This window comes from Nanorana parkeri, unplaced genomic scaffold (genome assembly GCF_000935625.1).
Source record: "Nanorana parkeri isolate BGI_ZX_2015 unplaced genomic scaffold, ASM93562v1 scaffold224, whole genome shotgun sequence".
Lineage (NCBI taxonomy): Eukaryota > Metazoa > Chordata > Amphibia > Anura > Dicroglossidae > Nanorana > Nanorana parkeri.
In genome coordinates, this window is record NW_017306492.1 from 208,561 (window position 1) to 233,576 (window position 25,016).

Sequence of the window (25,016 nt, forward strand, 5' to 3'; positions counted from 1 at the left end):
TTTTTTTTTTTTTTTACAAGAATTTTGTTTAAAAGGTGAACTATGGGGTTAAGTCTTTTCCCCATAGTTCTCCTTAGGGTAACGGGAGGACACAAACTAGCGTCCTCCCGTCACCCTAAGCTCAGTATACCGCGAGCTGTAGCTCGCGGTATACTGAGACGCCGCAGTTTACCCGAGATCTCATTCACATCGAGTTGATTTTTGTTTTTTTGTTTTCAACAAGCATTTTTTTCAGTCAGCGCTGGCAGATCGGAGCGGGGAGAGGGGAATCCAGCCCTCCCTCTGTCACGGCAGAGAGCCGTGACAGGATCGAGAGGTGAGCGAACGCCGGTAACTGTTCGCTCACCTCCCGATCTACTGAGCCGACCTGTGACAGTCTCATTGTCACAGGTCGGCTAGAACTATGAGGTGAGTGAAAAGCAATCACCTCATTAGTTCTCCTTTAATATGTAAAGATTGTGGAGCAATGCAATGTTTACATTGCTGCAGTATTTTTCGTTTAACAAGTTTTATGTATGCTTATGAAAAAAAACATACTTAAAACTTGTTAAAAGAAAAAAAGACTGCAGCAATGTAAACATTGCATTGCTCCACAATCTATACACATTAAGCATAAATGAAGGGAATTTATCAAAACTGGAGCAGACAAAATCTGGAGCAGCTGCATGGGAACCAATCAGCCTCTCTCTTTCATTTTCAAACTTTAACTGAACAAACTGAAGAAAGAAGCTGATTGGTTGCCATAGTGAACTGCTCCAGATTGTTCTGCTCCAGTTTTGATAAACTCTCCTCAAAGCTTGTTAAAAAAAAAAAAGGTCTGGAGCCATCATAAGCATTACATTTCTTCATAGGCTATTGCATATACATAAGATATGAAGCTTGTTGAAAACAAAAAAACAATAATCAACTCGATGTGAATGAGATCTCAGCCGATCACAGCAACACAGCACCAGCGCACGGGAGCCACTGCCAATCAAAAGTAGGCGGTCCTGTACATGTCGGGCAGGCTGTGTTCTTACGTAATTCTGTAGTCCTAGAAGAGGAGCATGCACAGGGAGTGACTCCATGGAACACAGAGGGAGGATGGAGGCACTTCCAGAACAGAAGTTCCCCCCAGCATTCCGAACTCTGAAGATTTTAAAGAAACAGCCCAGAGGTCTGAAGCAAGCATGGATAACAATAAGAACCATATTGTAGCATTGGTTTATTTAAAACTATGTAAGGGTGTAATATCCCTTTAATGTAGGGTATATTGCGTGTCCATGCGCGTTATGAACAGTTTGGTATTGTAGCTCATCTAAGCACCACAGTGAAGGTTTTAACAGACCTGCAGCATTTTTGTCACCACAGACACAGATGGATCCAATCTGTGAGCCGCAGGTTAGGTGCATTAGGAAAGCTTTAAACATTTGGAAATAAAGAAACACGGCCGCACATTGCAGTAATCGGGTAACTGGATTAGGAAAAGAAATATAATCCAAATGAGAAATCTTAAACTGAAATGTGTGTGCACACTGTAAGACACAAGGAGAGATACTACGGACATGAGTGGGGGCGTACCTGGTCTCCCGCTCTTCATGCTGGAGGATGAGGTTGCTATAAAAAGTTTCCAGAGTAAGTTTGGCAACGGTCACTCTCTCGCGGGTGTGGTTACTCATAGGAAAGGCAGTGGCATTCCCAGCCGTCATTGCCATAGTTACACGTGCTGAAAAACACAAATTAGTCAAAGAAGGTTAGTGAATGGTGCCAAGAGAAGACCCGAGTTATGCCAAGGCTTAGACTTTCTGCATTGTCTGAGCACTCCATTGACTGCTATGGAGGAATGAATCCAGCTATGGATGGTCAACAGAACTACCATCAATGCACCTCATTGACCTATATTACTAGAACAGATCTGGCAACTTTGTGATTTTTTTTAAACACTTTTTAATCACTTTACAAAAGGTAAGGGAGCATTGTAAACCCATCAGCATAGGACAGCCCATTCATTTCAATGAGCTACCTTACGATCGGTAAAGAAGCTCATGCAGCGGACTGAGCTGCAAGCTTTGCGTAGTTTGTGACTGTGCCAAGCTGATTGGTTGCCAGCCATGCACATCTGCTCCAGATTTGATCAAATTCTCCAACAATATATTTTCATAGTCCTAAGTGAGAATCCAGAAATGATTATTATTATACAGGATTTATAGCGCACCAACAGTTTGCGCAGCGCTTTACCATATAAGGAAGACATTACAATCACAATACAAGACAAGATGGTAAGGAGGGCCCTGCCCCTGAGGGCTTACAATCTAAAAAGGGAGGGGCCAGTGATACATGGAGGTTGCTTTGCTTCTTGTATTACATTGGTGCAGATGATTTATATCACTTTTGACGCGTTTCGCCTAATAAAGCTTCGTCAGGAGGGAAGTGTTTGCACAGAGGAAATAACCCATAAAAGCAGTGAATGCCACCTTAAAAACACATTCTCCACAGTGAGGGGCTGCATCTGAGGCAGGACCCGCCCAAAACACCAGAATGGGCACGAAGGTGTCTAAATCTAGTCTCCTGTTGGAGTGGCCACATCCTATCCCTTAGCTACAATTCTCAGGGACTGGGAGGAAGAGTCTGCAGGATCCAGAGCATTGCACCTGTGATCCACTGATTGTGCTTGCAATGCTTTGCAGGCGCAAATGTAAACAAATATCGTATGTGCATTTATTATGTTTTTGTAAAAGCTGGGACTACGCCCTTCACCCTGGACTGCACATGTGTATAAAGGCTCTTAAAGTGACTGATGAGAAAAGTATGCAGGCTGCCATTGCTGACCTCTCATTAACATTAGCTGTCTGTCATGCTCATGCTTCGGTTCTTTCCCAGTCTGTCAAACTGCCTTTCCAAAAGAGGGCCAGCAATGGCAGCCACCATACATTTGTCATGACAGTCACTTTAAGGCCTCATTCACACTAGAATCGGCCGGCACGTACAGCTCCGTGATGCGTGCACGGCCGTATCGGGCAGCTCCCAGGAAGGACAGGTGCTGTGTGTGATTAGTACGCAGCCCCCGTCTTTCTCTATGGGACTACGCGGCCGTACGCCCCCCTACGCTCACCTCAAGTGCAGGTCCGTATAGGGGATGGGTGTCCCGGCTCGGACGCAGACAGGATCCATGCCGTCAGCGTACGAGTACGCACTCCTGCAAGGACGTGCAGGGTAGGTGAGCGTAGGGCGCGTACGGCTGCATAGTACCAAAGAGTAGGACCGGGGCTGCGTACTAATCATACGCAGCACCTGTCCTTCCTGGGAGCTGCCCGATACGGCCCTGCACGCAGCACGGAGCTCTACATGCGGGCCGATTCTAGAGTGAATGAGGGCTAAATTAAAAGATAGCAGGTTCCCATTAATGAGAATACACAGGATTTGTTTTGCTTAGCAATTGTATTTACCTTTTAAACCTGTCCCCTGGTCTCTGGTGATACAGGGAACGTGAAGCCCATAATAGAACACTACACAGAGGACACAAGAGGAGATCCGGGAGCTTAGCATTCGCTGGACGCTGCTGGGTGGGGTCAGAAACCGTCTGGCAATGGAACCATCTGAAGTGAAAAGCAGTTGGTGCAGGAAGGAAGCACCTGCCACAACTCAAACATGAACTTTTCTCCAGCTCCTCCTCTTAAGGTGCTTCAAGAACCAACATGTTCCCAGCTCCTGGCAGCACATCAGCAGCTTTACAATGGCCGGCTTTGTCCCCCTTAATGACCAGCAATGATCACTATCTGTAGGTATGACAGTCTGACATCTGTTCTTCTATAACCCAGCCCATTGAACTGAACCTAAGCCGACTTGCCAGGAACGTCAGAGCTTCCTTCTGCTACCCTCCGCTTGTGGATTGTTAGAAGATATTTAAAGTAGATGTAACCACAACCACCAAAGTCTTGTATCATCTTTAACATGATTCTTATTATTTTAAATGTGCTGCTTTCAGTAAAAATGCACCTGGTGATCCTACAGTGAAGGTCTGGCAATTCCTGTTCCTGGGTGACAACACCCTGCCCCTTTCTATCAATTGTACTCCCATGTTGTCACTCTCACAATGTCTTTAAATGGAGACTATAAATGGCTGCTGCAGCACATTACGCAGGCACGGCCCACTGTTGTCACCATCAGGAACTCTGCCTTGAGAAATGCCAAGCAGCCATCGGTGGAGTGTATAAAAGTAGGAAGTGGCTGCAGTGGGCCAGCAGAGATCAGCAGCACCAAAATGTATCAAAGATAAAGAAAAAAAAAAAATCAGTTAAAAAATCAAAAAGATATCCAATGACATCCAATAGCATGTCTATGTTCTTTTATAAGAGCGTTTTCCATACGTAGGGTGGCAGAGATACTGTAAGATTATTAGGACACCAGATGGCGAAATATTTACCCATCCTCAAAAGCGGGGGTCCTAATGCCCATGATTTTGACATAGAAAGTCCAACAAGCTCATACAAACATGGTGGTCAGGTGTCCACAAACGCCTGGCCATATAGTGTTTCTTCAATGGGTAGTCATAATGCAGTTGCTGAACTAAAACATGAAAGCCGCAATTATGGGCCATTATCCACTCCCAAGGAGCGCAGTCCGTCTCTGCAGACACTAAATGTACGGATAAAAAGCAGAATTGCAGCTTTCTTTTTTTTTCTTCTTAGATTTTACACAGAGATGTCTGGAAAAGTCTGCAGGGACGGCGGAGATAACGGCCTTTGTCAGATGAGAACGCTGATGTCACCCACAAAGTCATTCTGCATCAACGTAATTCCCTCTGGATGATCAACAATCTGAAACCTATATCTGGGGGTTCTGATGTCAGGGACTTAGAAAATTAAAGGCCATAGGATCAATAATAGCATAAAAGTTAAACAAGAATTAAATTGAAAATCATAAACTGCTTTGTATAAAGCCTCGCACATCCTTTTTCTCTGCGTGGTCTGGCTTCGCATCACAGAGGTTTTATAGCCATCTAGTGTAAAGTGAGAAAGCGCCTTCTCATGCTGCAATTAATTCACCGTTGTGACTCACAGACCTTTTTCTGTTAAGTCTGAGACCTTCTTGTATTTGGAGAGCAGTGTGACTGCAGCCAATCAGCTGGAGATTTCAGTTGTCATCAGGCAACACGGTACATGGTGTGCTCATCATCAGGAAGCAGGGGGTGGGGGGGGTTCAGGGATAGGATGCAGACATAAGAGGGGGGGGGAAAAAGACGCCATCTCCCAAAAGAAATGTTTAATAAGATAGTCCTGTGGCATAGTACAGGCTAGGGCTGCAACCAACTAATCGATTATGAGAATAGTTGTCAACTACAGGCAGTCCCCGAGTTACATACAAGATAGGGACTTCAGGTTTTCACTTAAGTTGAATTTGTATGCAAGTCGGAACAGGTAAATTGTTTAAGTGTAATTCCAGCCCAAAAAAAATTTTTTCGTTTTGGATAGCATAGGGAAGTGTCACAATTGTTTTGCTGTCTGTTCCTGTTGTTCAGAAGATTATAACATAATAAAGAAAAATTGTATTTAAAATGACACACCCAAAAAAGTTTTTCCATTTTTAATTTAATTTTATATTCTTTATTTGCATTTTTAATTTTTATTTAACTTTTTTTTCCACTTTTTTTGTCTTTTTAATTTTTTAAAACTTTGTTTTTTTTTCTTTACATTTTATTTTAATGCTGGGAGCATTAGCCAGCCTGCTATTGGATATTTCAAATTGCAATAGCCAATAGCAGGCTGGCTATTGCATCTGCCCACTGCCTGCTGTCAATCAGCAGAGGAGGGGCCTGAAGGAGAAAGTTCTCTATCAGGTCCTCCCATGCTGATTGACAGCAGGCAGTGGGCAGGTGGATAGCAGGCTGTGTATGGCTCTAAGCCTGCAGACGAAGAGGAGGCAAGGGGGCGGGGCAAAGGAGCCACGGCCAGACCGTCGGATCGGCCTGACCGGGGAAGAGAAGACAGGCCGCGGGAAGAGGACGCTGGGACATCAGCGGAGGTACGGGAGGCAGCTAGGAATGCAGCGGTCTGTATCCCCGCTGCCTCCACCAACACAGGCGCAGAGAGCAGCGAGGATTTGAAGGGACACAGGCCGCTGCAGCCACAGGTCTTCTAAATGTACCAGCAGCTGCCGGTACATTTAGGAAAACTATGGACCCCGGTCCGTAAGTATGGATTGTCTGAGTCGGACGTCCGTAACCCGGGGACTGCCTGTATTCTCATTATCGATTAGTTGGTTGGATTCCCTAGCTCTCTCCCCCATGCAGGGAAGAGGGCACAACAAGCAGTGGACAGGTGCAATAGCCAGCCTGCTATTGCAATTTGAAATGGCCAATAGCAGGCCAGCTATTGCACCAGCCCACTACCTGCTGTAATTACATTCAGCTGCCGGCTGCAGAACCTCACCACTGGCAGCTATCATTCCCGGGGTGAAGCTATTCAAGCCCATGTGCTTACAATACAATTATTTTTTTTTTAAAAGATAAAAAAGTTGGGGCCTGACAAATTCTGCTGCGGGAGGTGCGTTGCAGTGCCATTCATTCAAATGGCACCCCAAACGTGCCTCAAACCCACAGTGTTATCGCCCGCACTGGAATGCACGGTACCACAATGCCAGTGCAGTGCGATTGCAAAAAAAAAAAAGTATGCATGCAGTTTTATTCTGAAGTAATCTTTACGTTTGCAACACGGCATTTGTGTGTTTCATTTTAAATTAACGTATTTATTTTTTCTATCCGGTTAAATCGAAAAAATAAATCAGCCAACTAATCAATTATGAAAATAATCATTAGTTCCAGCCCTCTTTAAAAAGGAGAAGAGTCATTGGCTGGTGAGCAGTTTGAATTACTATGCTCATGGAGACCCAGCAAATGACACCAGGAAGGAGAACAGCTTGAAGCAGGTAATACAATATAAAATAATAACGTGATTTTCACAGATTCAAGATAAGCAAGTCACAGCCACTGTGCTGCACTACTAAGAGCCCATTCACACCAGAGCGGTAGCTGCTGGAACGCACAGCAATCGCCCACTAAACTTCCCCCTTTGTTCAGGGGCAGGAGGGGGCGTGGCGGTTCATTGAAGTCAATGGCACCACAGCCACACCCTCCACCGGGTGGCAAAGCATTGCCTGCGTTTTGTTCCACTGCAAACGCAAAACATTTTTGCACGCTCTAATTTTTGCGTTCGCAGTGGACCGGAACGCAGGCAATGATTTGCCACGCATCCGATGGCACTGAGGGCAAGGGGGCGTGGCTGCGGTGCCATTGACTTCAATGCACCGCCACACCCCCTCACCGCTAAGAACGAAGGGGGACGTTTAGTGTGCAAAAGCCCTAAGGAGGAAGCAGATCCTGCATATGTAAAGGGAAAAGATGGCTGACCCAATGTATACATATAATAGGAACATATTGAAAGACAAGTCACTGTGCAGTACTACTAGGCAGGAAGATAATCCAATGTAATGGGCATATATGGCTGTCTCATGTACAAAATAATAATAATAATAATAATAAAATTTACAAAGAAGGGAAGGAATCGAGTCACAACCAATGTGCAGCGACGCAGGAAGCAGATCATGCACACTGTATAAATACATAAATTATACAAAGAAGGAAATATTTTGAAAATATTAAATACACACTGATAAGCACATTTGCATTAGGCAGAAGCCATTCACATGTGTATCCAAAAATCATTTTAGGCGCATGCTGTTAGTAGAAGAAGGCCAAGTGACAGAGAAATAAGCGAATCAGTCTGCTGCTTCTCCTTTCACTGTCCACTCGCAGGCTGGGGGAGGGACAAGGCCTGTCAGTGTTACTGAACTGAAGCAGAGACAAATCAGGTCTCCTCCCCTGCCAGCCAGGGCTGCGCTGTGTTGCAGAGCTGTGTAATTCTCAGAACTAGATTCACAGAAGTACAAACCCCATGGCAGGTAGAACGGCTCCCATATATGTATTTAGCCATTTACCTGCAGTTGGGCCTTAAAAACAAACAAGAAAAAAAATGATAGACTTCTTTCGTGTACTCTCCAGGCTCTGATCACTGCAAAGGAACATGTTATAAAGGACTGCAATCAGAAGTCCCTTCCGACATGCTCTGAGGTCACCCTGCTCTGTGAAACGCCCTGAAGTTTACAAAGGATCGGCAAATTAAGAGAACACTGAGCATTTTCATAATATGCCATCGCTAGCTTCCAAGTCTGCATACTTTGGCTGTCTGGCGCTATTAATAGGCGTTTGATGAAAGAAGGGTCTTATGTGTTTATCCAGAGGAAAAACTTGTCGACGTAAAAAACATGATACAACTGTGAGCCTTAAAAAGGAAATCTGCAAAGATGATTTTCTCCAGAAAAAAAAAAAAAAAAAAATTCCCTGTCATGTGATTGCATCATGCACCGCGCACATTAGTCTCGGTGCACACAATGCTTGTGAATGGCAAGTTCCCCTATAACTCAAATCTTAAAGGGTAACTCCACACACAATGATAAAATCCATCTGTTAACTGCTATGCTTGGTGATGCAGTCTCCCAAAAGACAATCCATTGACATAGACACAAAAGTATACTTCTCATGAAGTATGGGGCTGCTCACCATCAGAAAAAAATAGTTCCCTGGTGTTAAGCTGAACCTCTGGCTTAAAGCACGACTTCAGGCTCCGTACTTACCCCCAGCACCTCTTCCCGCCCCCATTGTATTTTTTCTACTTACTTTTCCCAAAGTCATTAAGAGGGTCATGAGAGGCCATGGGGTCCTCTTCCTTACCCATTCTCTAGGCTTTGTGGTCCTAAATAATCCTAAGGTGATGTCCGCAGTGCTCTCTGACCCATTACACAGCGACCGCAGGGTCCCGTAATTAAGAACCCGTCAAGAGGCGGATCCATGACGACCTGCATCATAGTATGCCCTCAGTCTTCAGGGTGGAGTGACGCTGGGCGTCGTTCAACCTGGAAGACTGAGGACATCGTGTGGAGAAGAAGAGAAAATACAAGGAAAAAAAAGATTGAAGGTGAGTGCCGCAGGCTGAGCTGAAGGCGAGTAGCGCAGGCTGAGCTGAAGGCGAGTAGCGCAGGCTGAGCTGAAGGCGAGTAGCGCAGGCTGAGCTGAAGGCGAGTAGCGCAGGCTGAGCTGAAGGCGAGTAGCGCAGGCTGAGCTGAAGGCGAGTAGCGCAGGCTGAGCTGAAGGCGAGGGCATTTCTATTCATAAACAATAGCCCAGATTTGGGCTTTAAAAAGACCTAGTCACTTCAAACTAGTCACAAGCAGGGCAAAGTAACGGACTCTTTTAAAGCCCACCCACACTTACATCCTTCCCCAGGTCTTCATCATTACAGCCAGTTAGTTATCTAGCATTAGAGGCCGGTAATGACAGCCTTCATACTTTGGCAAGATCTGTAGGTTCTGCTGCAGAATGCTCATCACTAATGGAGGCCCCTGGCCGCCGTGCAGCATTTCACTAAGCGGTGATGCAACAGAAAAGACAAAAGAGGTGACATCACCTAGAAAGAGGAACAACGATCAGCAGAGGAACTGCAATATAAGTCCCATAAATGGTCTAGCTTGTATTAACCCATGAATGACCACAGCTGCCCTATGCTTGTCCTGTGATTAGGATTTTGGTTGGTCCCTTACTGAAAATTCACCAAACAGAGGCATGCAGTGGCACCATCTCTAGAAATCAGGGTCTAGGTGGATGAAGCAGAAGGCCCCTTCACTAGAAGAATCCAGGAGGCCCCTTTAAACCTCAAACTATTTGTGATGTACAGCATGTTCTAGAATTACAAATGGTAGCTTCTCATGCTCACCACTGCGGCTCCCAGTGAGCTTAAGGACGGTGATGTCAGTGCCTCTTCTAACCCTTATAGATGGAAGACATTACGTCAGATCTATGCCTGCCCAGGGGAAATAAGGATGCAAGAGGCTAGTGCTCCGGGGCAGCCAGGGAATAGTACTCTAGCTTTCATTTTCTGAAACCTGAACTCTAGGGAAAGAACAGATCATCATAAATCATCAATGATTTGTAAATACACCCAATATCAATACATGGATCTGTTTTTTCATTAGCCTCCTGTAACACCCTCAACAGCAGCACTAATACCGAGGCAGAAAAGGACAGCACTGTGAGAGATATACAAGGAGGATGCTAGGAGTATTAGTCTTTTCCTCCACTCAGCTCATCCACCAGGAGCAAAGTAAAATCCTGCATTAGTAATGAGCCGCCAGAGTCGTAGATTACATAGGGCTATGTACCCTCCATGTGACAGTGCTAATAAGCCCAGAGCAGGCTTCAGTATTCATCTTTACCTCTCCTGAAGCAGCTACATTAAAAGTTTTATTATTATTATACAAAACTTATATAGTGCCAACAGTTTGCGCAGCGCTTTACAATACAAGGAAGACATTACAATCACAATACAACTCAAGACGGTATGGGGGCCCTGCCCCTGAGGGCTTACAATCTAGAAGGGAGGGGCAAGTGATACATGAGGAGGGAGCTGTGTGGAGATGAATTCTTTGAGAATGTGATGGCTCAGTGGTTAGTTTGAGGTGAGATAGGCTTCCCTGAAGGGATTAGTCTTAAGGGATCGTCTAAAGGCAGACAGAGTGGGAGATAGTCGGACAGGTTGGGGTGAAGAGTTCCAGAGGATGGGAGAGACTCTAGAGAAGTCCCGGAGGTGGGCATGGGAGGAGTTGACGAGGGAACTGGAAAGCAGGAGGTCTTGGGAAGAGCGGAGGGGAAGGTTAGCGTGATACTTTGAGACAAGGTTTGAGATGTATCCGGGGGGCAGAGTTCTGGATAGCTATGTAAGTCGTTGTTAATATTTTGAATTTTATACTTGGGCGAGTTGTGTTATCAATCTCAAGGGAAAGGTTGGGGGAAGGTGCACGGGCAGGAGGAAATTTCATGAGCTCAGTTTTTGAAAGGTTGAGTTTGAAGAAGTGTTGTGAAATCCAGACTGAGGTCAAGGGAAGCTGGACCAGCACAGACAGTAATTAAGACACTCCCAGAAGAGGAAAGGGGGTGACTTGCAAGAAGGGAGGGGGCGGCTATGATGGATAACCGACTCTTCCTGGAGTAGCCAAATTTGCCAGCTAGATCAGACGCACATTGCAAAATCAATAGAAAACTTTTTTATGGAAAAGAAAAAAGGATAGATGTAAAAATTTAAAATGCTTGACTATTCTATACTTTTACCTGCAACCTGGGGGTGGAGGGAAAGAAGAAGAAATGTCATCAATCTCTTGGGGGTATTAAAGCAAATTGTTGCTCTGCCCTAAATAGGAAAAGCAGGGTTTTCATCAGGCTTGACTTGCAATAGTCAAGAACCTACGTTGGGATCCAAGAAGCTCCAAAAGGACACAGAGATTGGTTTTACAAAATCGGCACAGAGGACTTTTAAGCACCCCAAGGCGTCTGCACCTCAGCAAGGTTGTAACCGGATGTTACCATACAAAAGTTTTAGGCCAAGTCAAGTTAAACAACGGGCAGGCAGCTGCATAATACCTGAACTACAGAGTGGCTTGTGACTCACCCAACAAGATACAGCACTCAACAAAACATGCCAGAGCTGATCTTCTAAGTGTCTTTTGCTGCTGAACCTTTGTTGACCTAGACATAAACTCAGAAGTCTTTTTGTAGGCCATAATGGTGTGTACTGGCATTTATCCCATGAGCTTAAAATGTCTTCACCAATATTATTCTCTAAATATACACGCTTACCAGGATAAGAAAGTGTTTTCACCTGTATGAAATTAAATGCCTCTACCTTCAAAGGTTTAAGACTATACCCATGTAATTGGACTTCTCCTGATGGACCTCAATGGTGGCAGGACCACAGGTTGCCATGAGCTACAGCACTTTGCAGAAGAAGCCCATGCATTCCTTCAGAGACGGTCTTCCGCCCTCTGTCTGCACTTAAAGCATTACAAGCCGATTACCTGACTCGCCTTTGTTCCTAGAAACAGCAAGCAAGCGCTGAAGTCAGTTCCAGCCTTGTGGGATTATATACATAATATGTGCACGGACACGTCGATTACATCACCCTCCTTTCACAGGCCGTAAACAGGAAATCTCGATGATGTGTCTGAATACTGGAGACGAGATTCCCAGTTTGGGCTTGATGTGGCACTAAGATTCAAACTGGGAAACTGTTATTTTTGGTAAAGAATTACAACCTCTATAGTAAGAAATCTGAATAATGAACCAAAAAGGTTCATTTATAATGGAAATAGGATATTGTTATCCATTCGCCTTTACTCTGGTTAGATCTGCAACCTGCGGGCCCCATTTTAGGGCCCATTCACATGATTGCAGTGCATTATGTTTTGACTGGGTAGCCCAACACACCAGAAAAGTGCATGTAGCTTTTTTGGCAGCACACAGCAACACGCATCAGTGCATTGCAGTGAACTGAATAACATATCCATCAGCAAGGTGTGCTGAGGCTCCATTCAAAACGAATGGCCCCGCCACACACCGACATTGAGAATGAATGGCACCGCAAAACACACAGACATTCAGAATGAATGGCATCGCAACACACTAACCTATGTGATGTATGTTGATACACATTACCTCAATGCAATAAATAGGTCCTTACAGCCCATTTATAAATTGTGTGCCACAGCCTATGGTGTTCTCTTTAAAACCGCAGAGAGCGCATTCTGATTGGGGGATTTTGTTTAAAAGCAGCCATATGGTCACAATATGGCTATAATATTTCAAATATACCCCTAAACGTTCCACCTTCGACCTCAGTAAACCCATGAAGGTAAATTACCCTTCGTCCCTCCCTGGCAGATTTATGAAAGTTTATGTGGGAGGCAAAGAAAGGGGTAGGGGAGCTGGGACAGCACAGACCATATTTAGACACTCCCAAAAGAAGAGAGGGGGTTGATTTGCAAGAAGGGAGGGACTGTGCTAGACAATTGACTCTTCCTGGAGGAGAAACATTTGATAGCAAGTTCAGAGGCAAAAAAAAAATGAATTTATGGAAAGGAGAAAAAAAAAGGCTACAAAAACTTGCATTTACCTGCAATTTTTAACGTTGGTCCCTTATTGTCCTACAGGGCTCATTCCAACTAGCAAGCTGTGTGCATTGGAGTACACGGGACAGGTTTGACATGCTCTTTGCACATATCGCATGTGAGAATCCATTCAAGTCTACAGAACAGGATCCCCTCAGGGACCACTGAAGAGTAAGCCCTCATTCACACGAGAAAAGGCCGGTACGTACAGCTCCGTGCTGCGTGTACGGCCGTATTGGGCAGCTCCCGGTAAGGACAGGTGCTGCGTGTGATTAGTACGCAGCCCCTGTCCTTCTCTATGGGAGTATGCAGCCATACACCGCCCTACGCTCACCCGCCCTGCACGTCCGTGCGGGTGTCGGTACTCGTATGCCGACAGGATGGATCCTGTCTGCATCCAAGCCGACACACCGCACCTGTACGGACCTGCACTTGGGATAAGCGTAGGGTGGCGTATGGCCGCGTACTCCCATAAAGGACAGTGGCTGCGTACTGATCACACGCAGCACCTGTCCTTCCCGGGAGTTGCCCGATACAGCCGTGCACGGAGCTGTATGTGCCGGCCTTTTCTCGTGTGAATGAGGCCTAAATCAATGATTGCTGCTACACACTTCTTATCGAGTCTACAAAATACTAAACAGTAAAATACAGTGTGTATGGAAAATAAATGCATCAGCATGTGGAAAGTATTTTTCAAGGAATGAAGAGGTGGCATTCACTTTAAGCCTGACTGACAGCTTCTTTACCAGGTCTGCTGAGTACCAGGGAGGGTCCCTGAGAAGATTTAGCTGTTTGAAAACCACTTCCGTGTGGTGAGGCTGTGGTTAGCGAGCTGTGGAAGGAGGGAGGGACGTTTGGTTTCAAACTAATGGAGAGAGTGACAGAGAAGCAGCTAGGTATGGCTACCCACAGTCATGAGAGAGGTCATAAGAAACACAATGTGTCAAGATGATCCCCTTATTGATTGAAGAACCGTGTACAATTTCTGCAAAGCTTATTTTACTTGTAGCCAACGTCTGCAGAAAAAGAATCTGTGAAATTGATATGTTTTTGGCTATGTTCCAAAGAATGAACAATCATTTGTCATATCCAAACAATGCTTCCAGGTACAGGAAGCACACAGATTAAGTTTGATTACCTAGAAGTTGTAAACTCCCAGCATATCCTCTCCTGTTATAACATCAGCACTGGAATAGGAATACATACGAGAGTTGTTTCTGATAATGCAATCAAAGCTTACATGAAGAAAATCCCTTTTATGTAGTTAGTGCTGCCTTCCATTTGCCCATCACTTTCATCAGTTTCCTGGATTCCGAGTGTGCTTTGTATCCCTTTCCCTGCAATGTAATCTCCATTCTATCGCATAGGGGGATAATAAGCCCCCTATGTGATAGCATACTGCTGGTGACAGGATATCTTTAATGAGACACCAGAGTCTACTGACAGTTTAAACCTGGACGCGGTTAGAGTTAAAAGAGAACTATGGGGTAACCTTTTTATCCCATAGTTCTCTTAAGGGTCATGGAAGGACATATTCTAACTTCCTCCCCTCACCCAAAGCTCAGTATAAAGCGAGCTATTGCTCATGGTATACCGAGATCGCCACAGCCAGGACGGATCCTGTCAATGCTGTCGAGATCCACCCAGCTGAATGAGTGACAGCTGGCTCTGCCTACCTAGAGGAGGTGAGAGCGGAGGCGGGAATCCTTCAGGGAACTGTGACTGGCAGTCACCGCTCACCACAGGGAGATGATCGGGGTGTGAGCAAGCGTCGGTATGAGTTCGCTCACTTCCCGATCTATAGAGCCGACGGGTGACAGTTTCATTGTCACACGTCGGCTCGAACTATGATGAGTGAAAAATCACTCACCTCAGTTCTCCTTTAAGCTCTTCCGCGTTCATTCTTCACAGGAGAGATCATAAAACAAATGTTTGCTTATCTCCTGTTGCTCTCATCCTGAAACCCGCTGTGGAGGTCCAGGCACCGAGGAGGAACAGTTGAGCCTGGGAGACATGTTGGTGGGATTGCAATGATCACAGCGCTATGACAGCCACTGAGTCGGCTTGCAGCTCACCAAGCTGTCCAGCAAAACAGCAGTTACAGTGGTCAGGACAAACAGTTCTTCACCTATAAGCTGCCCTTTAAAATACATCAGAAAGGACCTGACACCACGCGTTTACTGACAGCAAGGACACAATGTTACAACATGAAGGATGAGCAAAAAGAGGAAGAGTGACACACCTATACAATGTGTGCCTGCTTGCTATGCCCCGGGTGAACGGTGACAATGTGACAATGTGACGGATCGGGACGGCCAACAGCAGCTGTGTAACTGCAGTTTCCAAGCTGTGTCAGTCCACACCGGCAGCACCGTCACAGAGCAGACACCTGCGCTCGCATCAGCTTTATGCAAACAGGATTGATAAATAGCTATTCATCTATTTACCGACAGATCTCTAGTCACAGGCAACAAAAACAACCCAGGCATAAACAAAACATGTCTATCATTTCTAACAAAGAGCTGCAGATCTCGGAAGTGTATATCTTCCGAGTATTGCAGCCTGAGCTGCTTTTATTTTGGTACCTCCTGGGAGAAATGGCTAGATTTGTGTTCATGTAAGCAACACTAGACCGGGCCTGGAGCAGCCATTTCTACAAAAAAGTAAGCATTTTTGCCCTTCTGTTTTTACTTACGCTTCCCAGCAAACAGGTAGACACTCAATATTTGTGTGTGGGATAGATAGCATAGATAGATATACACAACACACAATCAGCGTAATCATTAAATCAACAATAGGTAAACCTCCGCCTGCAAGGCTAACCTTACCTCGAGGCAACCCATCCTGTACAGCAACATGCCAGAAGGTCCAGACTCACCTTTGTCTAAATTAAGCGATCGGGAATGCCCATGTACACTTTCTTTTGCTAGCTGTAAATTGATGAGGGGAGAGGATGGCACGGGATTTGTCCAGCTATTTCCTATACTTACACAGCACAAACCACAAATGGTGTTCTCACGATTCTATATCTCAATTCACCAATACAGCTTGGTCCCCTCTACTCCATAAACGCAGCAGAGGACGACTGTCTGCTAGTACCGACCTTCTCCCTTCTTTCATACAACTGCGCTGCCGTTTTATATCTTTCTGATGCCGACTGCTGCAAGTGCCAACAAACGCATGAAAGTCAGCCTCCAAATTATATATTGATAGCCCGTTTTTATCCTGCACTGACAGACGTCTGGCCAAGGTGTGGCAAAAGGGTGTCTTTTACAGAAAAGTTGGCATTAATGTGTCACTTTTTGCCATTTCATTTGGGAGGTATGACTAGAGGAACGCATCATGCACGCAAACCAAGGAAAAAAATAAACAAAAGTATGTAGTCCGGGAGGGACCCCGTAATAATGCTCATAACTTTGGAATGAAATGTCCAACAAGCTCATTAGATAGATGTCCACAAACCTTTGGCCACAAAGTGTACCAGCATTGTTGTGCCGTAGGAATAACATGAAGTAATAAGAGGGAGACGTCTGATGCACTGGCTTTATAACCACCAAATACAATGTCTCTCTTATTGCTTATCAGCACATAGAGCTGTGATAACACTAGACACAACTGACAAGCCATTGGCAGCGAATATATTGTGTAATTGCACTCATAACACCTCCGGTGTGGCCTGCCAGAGGAGGAAGAATACACACAGTTTATAGTCAGTTATATGACAGGTCAGTGAAAAGGTAAACTGGCGGCACACGGAGTACAATGTGCAGGCAATACTACTGATTGCTCACTGCCGCATGCCACATAGGAACAATGACTTCATTCTAAAAGATGGCTGCTGCATCATCCTTTTTTGTTCATAGCTATAGATAAGGGCTGAACTACATGTGAGACTTTAATCACTTGTAAAGACAAAGCCTTGGAGGGCCCATTCAGACAAATGCATTGCATTACCCCAATAGATTAGCGTCAACTGCAGTGCCGTTCATTTTGATGTCATCCTTGATGTCAGGCCAAGGCACATATGCCCTAAGTTTATATTCATGCTAAAAAGTCAGACTATAGGATGCATTTATAAAACGTTCACAGAGACGTTCGCCCTGCGAACATCTAACTTTTGCATTTATTATAGCCACTGGATGGAGGCGAAGAGCAGAAGGATTTCCTGTGCTCCTCAGCTCATCTAGTGGCCATAATGTGGGGTGAATGTAAAAGTAAATGCTCGCAGAGCAAACGTCTCTGCAAACGGTTAAAACACGCACATGCAGGGCAGTCAATGCACCAACATGGGTGAAGAAGTCACACAAGTGCTATTTTTGGTACACAGTATTCACATCTGTATGTTGTGGTGTATTAGAGTACAGTAGTGTTTTGTACTTTCTGCTTGTTGTAATGTGCTAGAGTACAGTAGCGTTTTCACTTTTTACATGTGCTTTGGAATGCTATTCTAAATAAGAAGCAAAAAAATGGCACTGCACAACCACACACCTGTGTAAATGGAGTATGAATATCAAGGTCTGTCCAGTTGTTGTGAGTCGGCCTCTTCCTAAGCACATGAAATAGCTGGCCCCCCATCACTGTAGGTCCGATCACATTGACATATGCAGCCCTTCTCCTCCCTAAAACACAGGCTACAAAGTGCATTTCAAAGTGCAAAGTTTCCATTCTCCTGAAACATGTCAGCTGTATCTGACATTTCTTCTCAATAAAATGAGACATTTCTTACTTGCCACTCCTAAACACATACCCAGAATCTGATCTTCTGAAGAGCGATTCCTCTGTCGTGATCAGAGATGTAGCAGCTTAGAGCCTTAACCAGGTTTACACACACACACCTACCGGTACCACAGGCCTACCTTCAAGGAATTCATTCTCCCACCTTTATTAGGACCCTCAGAAAAAAAAGGGAAAAACCAAAAACATTTCCCAACATGGGAAGATGGAAGAGCTCTATCTGTACTCCGAAACACGACTATAACAAAACAAAAACACAGCAATCTGTTAAACCAAGCTGCCTCTGCTAATAGATCAGAGTGCCTACAAGCTTACATAATATAGGTCCAACTTCATGTTCCCAGTATTAATAACAAGCATAAAAAAAATATAAAAAGAAAAACCACATTCCGGATAAGACAGAATTAGATCAGAGCAACCATTCATCTGCAAATTTTAGATTTCTAAACCTGCCGTCTGATTGGCTACTAGGGGCAAAGTTTTGGTATTTAAGAGGAAAACTATGAGGTGAGTGATTTCCACTCATCCTCATAGTTAGAGCCGACATGTGACAAAGAAGCTGTCACAGGTCGGCTCTATCGATCGGGAAGTGAGGAGAAACATGCCGCCGATCTGCTCACTTCCCGATAGTAACCGCTCACTGCAGGGAGACTGTCAGTCACAGCTCCCCGCAGGGATTCCCCCCTGCCCTCTCCGATCCTCCAGCGCTGAGTGGAGGAACAAACAGGGGAGGGGGCGGGCACATCTGGCTCTGCCTCTAGATAGGCAGAGCCAGCTGTCACTCACACAACTGGGTGGCTCTCAACAGTATTGTCCGGATCCGTGCCAGCTGCGGCACTCTCGGTATAGCGTGGGCAAAAGCCTGAGATATACTGAGTTTTGGGTCACGGGAGGACGCTAGTATGTGTCCTCCCGTGACCCTAAAGAGAACTATGGGAAAAACACTTACCTCATAATTCTCTTTTAAATGGAGGTCACTGTGTCCGGGTTCTCACAGTAGTGAAATTAGAAGAGGATTTTGTGAGCTAACCAGTAACCGAGAAATCTTGAACCATACCAGTGCTGGTAAATCAGACGAGGCACAGGAAATGTATAGAGTCAGAAGTGTTAGGAAACACAGGACACGTTTACTTTGCTTCATTCACACAGAGATCAGCAGTCCAAGATAACAACTACAAAGAATGGGACTGTGAGGAGTAAATTCAAATGGGTCTTTGTTTACAGAGACACACAGCTTCAGCAAAACCTGTCACCTTAAAGCGGACCTTTACACTCACATATCAAATTCTACCAATGCATCCCTCCATGTATCATGATTCATAATACCATAGACATGTCAGGTGTAAAATGCTGTGATTATGACATATTTACACTTGCAGAGCATTCACTTCCTGCTTTGAAAGGGCAAAAGGACTTCAGTTTGCCAAAGTAATGCACACTGGGATTTGCCCCGTCATCAGCAGAGCATTGCTGGGAAATTTCATTGAGATCTCGGGGAAAGGCATGTTCCTCCCCTGAGATGATGTGCATGGTCACATGTCCTAGTCACATGTGCCAGAAATCCAGGAAGTAAAGGGAGAACTAGTCATCTGCCTTTAGTAAACATGGCCACTGTCAGAAGAACGGAAAATAAAAAAGAGAAACAAGGTATGCAAAGAATACAAGGCCGGCAAATATCTAGAAGTATGTGTTTGTAGATTGTCCTCAGTCTGTTGCAGGCAGGAGGAAGCATTTCCTCACTCTTCTCCCCAGCGATCAGACGGCAACATTGTAACTTTATAACAATCACAAGGTGAGAGGCTGCAGCAGGGGACGATCTGTGCCAGACATTTGTGAACACAGCCAAGAACTTAAAAGGAGAACTATGAGGTGAGTGCTTTTCACTCACCTCATAGTTCTAGCCGACCTGTGGCAATGAGACTGTCACAGGTCGGCTCAGTAGATCGGGAGGTGAGAGAACACATACCGGCGTTCGCTCACCTCTCGATCCTGTCACGGCTCTCTGCCGTGAAAGTGGAGGGGCTGGATTCCCCCCTCCCCGCTCCGATCCGCCAACGCTGACTGGCGGAACGGACGGGGGAGGGGGCGGTTACAGCTGGCTCCGCCTCTAGATAGGCAGAGCCAGCTGTCAGTCACGCAGCTGGGCAGATCCCGGCACAATTGTGGTGATCCGCTGCGGCGTCTCAGTATACCGCGAGCAGTAGCTCGCGGTATACTGAGGGGTCTCAATATACCGCAAGCTACTGCTCGCGGTATACTGAGCCAAAGGTGACGGGAGGACGCTAGTTTGTGTCCTCCCGATACCCTAAGAAGAACTATGGGGAAAAGACTTAACCCCATAGTTCTCCTTTAATATGCTTGTTATGACAGGCAGGTCATTTAATGTCTGAATTACCCCTACTGCCAGGAATTAAGTTCAGAAACCCAGCTCTGGAAAACATTGCAACCACTTTGGAATGGTTATGACTCTGTATAGAATAAAGCATGTTCAGGATCAGCTGTGTATATCCAATATAATAATAATGTCTGGCTCACAATGATGATGTAAGTAACACTCCGCAGTTAACTGCAATGTGATGTAACATATAATGATAGATACATACCAGCTCACGTTGGCTTACTACTGTGTAAAATACTGCACAGGATTATAAATATCACAACCATGTGCCATAAGCAAAGCCTATTAATGTCATCACATTATTATATACTGCACAGTAAATATTAGAGCTGCAGCTAACGATTATTTTCAAAATCGATTAGTTAGCCGATTATTAAGTTCGATTAATCAGTTAATCGGATAAACAATCAAATACATTTTTAAAAATGGCTCCAGTGATGGACTACTAGTTTGTATTGAAAGGAGCAAGCTTGGAGCGGTGGAAGTAAAAAAGAAAAAAAAAGTGTGGTGTGCAATATAGTGAAATGGAAAGTGTAAAATTATACAGCAATCAATGCAGAATGGCACCGGCTATAGAGGACTACAAATCCCAGCAATAGTACAATATACAGCGCAATGCAGAATATCACCAGCTATAGAGGAGCACAACAAATCCCAGCAATAGTACATTATAGCTGGTGGTATTCTGCATTGCGCTGTATAATGTACTGTTGCTGGGTTTTGTAGTCCTCTATAGCCAGTGGTATTCGGCAGTGCACCACTGTATAATGTATTATTGCTGGGATTTGTAGTGCTCCTCTATAGCTGGTGGAATTCCACATGGCGCTGTATAATGTATTATTGCTGGGATTTGTAGTCCTCTATACAGCGCAGTGCAGAATATCACCAACTATAGAGTACAACAAATCCCAGCAATAGTACATTATACATACAGTATATAATGTATTGCTGGGATTTGTATTCCCATGTATAATATACAGCACAATGTACCATCAGCTATAGAGGAATAAAAATCCCAGCAATACATTATAGAGCACCACGTGTGGGAAAGTGCAGGCTTATACCTGAGCAGTCTTCCAGCAACTAGCTTCTGAGATCGGGCCTGTCAATCTGCCGCTGTCATCCCCCCACACCTGCTCCTCCTTACTACATCTCCCCGCGTCCCTGTGCCGATGGAGAATGTGGGCGGGCGGTGAGTGTGAGGCGGGAAGGAGGTGCGGCGTGTAAAGCGGGGATGCGGGTCTGGCAGCGTTGAGCGTGAGTTAAGGAGAAGGTGGGGCGCGCAGCGTGTGTGGAGCCGTGAACAGGGCCAACTGATCAGAAGCCGATTAATCGATTATTGAAAAAGTTGACAACTTTTTCAATAATCGATTATAATCGATTATGTCGATTAGTTGTTGCAGCCCTAGTAAATATTCAACAGAGCAATGAGAAAAAGGTGACAGAATACAAAAGGCCTGAATGTGCAACCTGGTCCGCACGGTAAACACCCATTATTCCTGCACGGAGAAATTCTGCAGATCTATATGAATCTGTGTACAGCCCGGGAAAAATACACATGAGGCCAGTTCACGCCAGATACACAAATATTGCCCAATAGTGTACACAAGAGCCCGGCCCAGTCTAGTGCGATAGTATACAGAATGGTTGGGACTCATCGGGGCCCATTTACAAGTCCCGCTTTGTGTCTCAATCTGTGTACAGCCCGGGAAAAATACACATGAGGCCAGTTCACGCCAGATACACAAATATTGCCCAATAGTGTACACAAGAGCCCGACCCAGTCTAGTGCGATAGTATGGTTGGGACTCATCGGGGCCTATTTACAAGATCCAGCTTTGTGTCTCAATCTGCTCCGTTCCATTTTACTGCTGCTTTGTGTTGCTTGTTTTTTTTATAGAAGATTGACAAGGAAAGCTGCGATATGGAGAAGTACAAAGTATGGTGAAAAGTAGAATGATTGGAGGAGAAAAGGCGAAAAAAAAAAGCCATACATACTCAAGTTACCCCAACCCATGGATGATTAAAGGGTATGTAAACCAAAAAACTATTGTTTGGTATGTTGGGTAACATTTCCCACTGTATACAGTTTTCTTAAAGTGATACTAAAACCAAAAGTTTTTTTAAGCTACTTTAAATGCCGATTAGAGCAGAACTCCAGGAACCTTAGACCACTGTGGTGGAGGGGGGAGCAAGGCAGAAGGGACCAGTCTAAGAGCCGGCCAGCTCCGTGGGTCAGGCAAGTATAACTTTTTTATTTATTAACCTAAACAGAAACGAGCAGTTAACCCTTGCAGTGCAGGAGTAGCCCCACTGCAAGGGTTAATAAAAGATGTGTCTGGAGTTCTTCTTTATATCACTTACAATGGATGCGGCTCCTTGATGTTCAAAAGTTTTAGTTTCCTGCAGCATAAGCTGGTCCCCTGAGCTCTTGCCCTGATTTCCTGTTTTAGGGTGGCTCCCTTCCCTTGCAGGGTCCTATGGAGTCACCCTTGTGTGTGCCGGTAAGCTGTGTGGGTCTCCCCAAACACACAGGTACGGCAAGGCAAGACACTTCTCTGCTTCCTGCTCCCCTCTATTCCTCCTCCTCCTACCTCCAAGCTAGTAGATGGAAAGTTGCTGGAGACTGCTCTGTCCCTTGTGCTCTTGTACTGGACAGGAAGTTCAGGGAAGTTGAGCTGAGAGAGTTGGAGCTGTTCGGCAACATCATGACGTTAAGTGCTTGGGTGAAAATTAAACAAAATACTTTGCTGGGCAAAAAAAAGTTTGAGAGTTTAATACTACTTTGACTGGCCATACACTGCTCAAAATGTGGACATTGTGTGGCCCCGTTTTTTTCCCCTCCGTTCAACAAACATCGAATATTTTTATTTTTATTTTTTTTGTTACTGGTCTGAAAATTCTCAGCTGAACTGCAACTACAGCCAATCAGCAGAATTCACTGTTTGGGGTATTCTGGCAGCGGCACACCCACAGCTGTCAGTATGCAATAGTCCAGTGGAGAGGATGGAGTATGTTTTCTAATCGGGCCCGTGTATGGCCAGCGTTAAGCAAATCATTTTTGGTGAATTCGTTGTAAAGTTTCCTACCCGAAGATCCTGCCAGTAACATCGCTTCCAGGAGAACTGAAGAAGCCGTGAAACATCTTCAACAATGCAGAACAAGTCTGGTTAAATGCAACCAACTACCAGTACTACTAGCTATTCCAGAGATAGGCAACCCCGGCACTCCAGCTGTAGTGTAACTACAAGTCCCATAAGGCATTGCAAGACTGACAGCCACAGGGATGTTGGGATTTTTTTTTTCTTGCAGAACTGGAGTGCCGATGATGCCTACCCCTGAGCTATATCATGCAACCCACTGTGCACAACTAAGAAGAAAAAAAAGTTTGGGTTTGACACTGTATACGCAAGAAAATTGTATACAGTGAGGCAAGATGGCAAGCATACTGAGAACTCGATTTTGGGTTCCCATACACTTTAGTGATCCGTTTATGTGCCAATATAGATAAAATACAGAGGGGACACACACGACACTATGGTGCATTGTAGTATATACAGCTGTCACCTCTGTATACCATGGTAGCACATCGTACATAGATCACACAACCAGAAAAATAATACAAAGATTACAAATAAATTATTAACATAGTAAAATGATAGAGTCATATATTAGTAATAGACGATATATAAACACCGGCACAGTGTACAGTGTTATATAGAGAGCAGATTCAGCATTTTATATTGTTATATACAGGAGGGCTGAGCTGTCATATAAACAAAGTAGATGATCTTATTATATATTATGTCTATTACTACTGACTGTACCAATATGAAATGTAATACTTCTATCATTACTACTGACTATACCGATATGAAATGTATTACTTCTATCACTACTGACTATACCGATATGAAATGTATTACTTCTATCACTACTGACTATACAGATGTGAATGACAGACTCTTAAAGGACGGGCCGATCCATAAATTAGACTCTGAACAGTAGCTGATCCCTGTGTAATCTAGAGCTTTCTGCACTGTATATTACAACAATAAAAACACATGGTCATATAAACATATACAGGCACGCGGGCCTATCGGCACACACAGGCAAAGGCTCCTATCAGCACACAGGGGCACATATCTATACCAGTGACTCCATAATTCCATCAGAAATATCAATGAACAGTCATATATACGATAAACTCAATTTACACCTCTACAATACATTTGCTGTAATGATTGGCATTTTCTGCCATGTGACTTTTTAGCTCTGAATGGTGGAGGAGAAGGGTCCTTATGTCAAATAATGATTCCAAGGACTTAGTGACCTGAGCCCACTCTATTCTAATAATAAAAATAATAATAATAATTGATTGGGACGATTCTGGGGTCATGTTTCTATACTTCATCAGAGTGCGTAATGTTATTTATGGTGCCGCATGGTGTAATATGGTACAAATAAAGGGTAATGGTAATAATGAAGGTTAGTGTATAATAAAAATAATAATAATACACAGTGCTGTCTCATATAACAGACAAGTAACATTTCAGACTCATATGTGATATATAATATACAGAGCTCTATATAGCAGTACACAGGGAGCAGTGTCAGTACTGTGTACTATTATAGTGTATACACAGTGCTGTCCCATATGAAGACATGTAAAGTATATAAAGTAAGATTAGAGACTCAAACGTCATAAAAATACATATTTACAAGAGAGGCCGATGCATGGCCAGTACAGCAGTATACAGAGAGCAATGTCAACACTTTGTACTAATATAGTGTATACACTGAGCTGCCCCATATAAAAAGACATGGAAAACTATAATATATATATATATATATATAT

General features: G+C 44.5%; 1 protein-coding gene across 2 annotated transcripts in view; it reads right to left on the bottom strand.

Moving 5' to 3' along the window:
* The window catches only part of STK38L (serine/threonine kinase 38 like), a 45,160-nt gene that overhangs the window by 17,578 nt on the left and 2,566 nt on the right, over positions 1-25,016 (bottom strand). The window contains exon 2 of one of the 2 annotated variants that reach the window (XM_018556086.1): positions 1,561-1,705. In XM_018556086.1, the coding sequence (XP_018411588.1) occupies positions 1,561-1,694 (134 nt within the window). In that variant the 5' untranslated portion in view covers positions 1,695-1,705. Of the gene's footprint in view, positions 1-1,560; positions 1,708-25,016 lie in introns of both variants that reach the window. The other variant, XM_018556087.1, reaches the window with a different exon arrangement.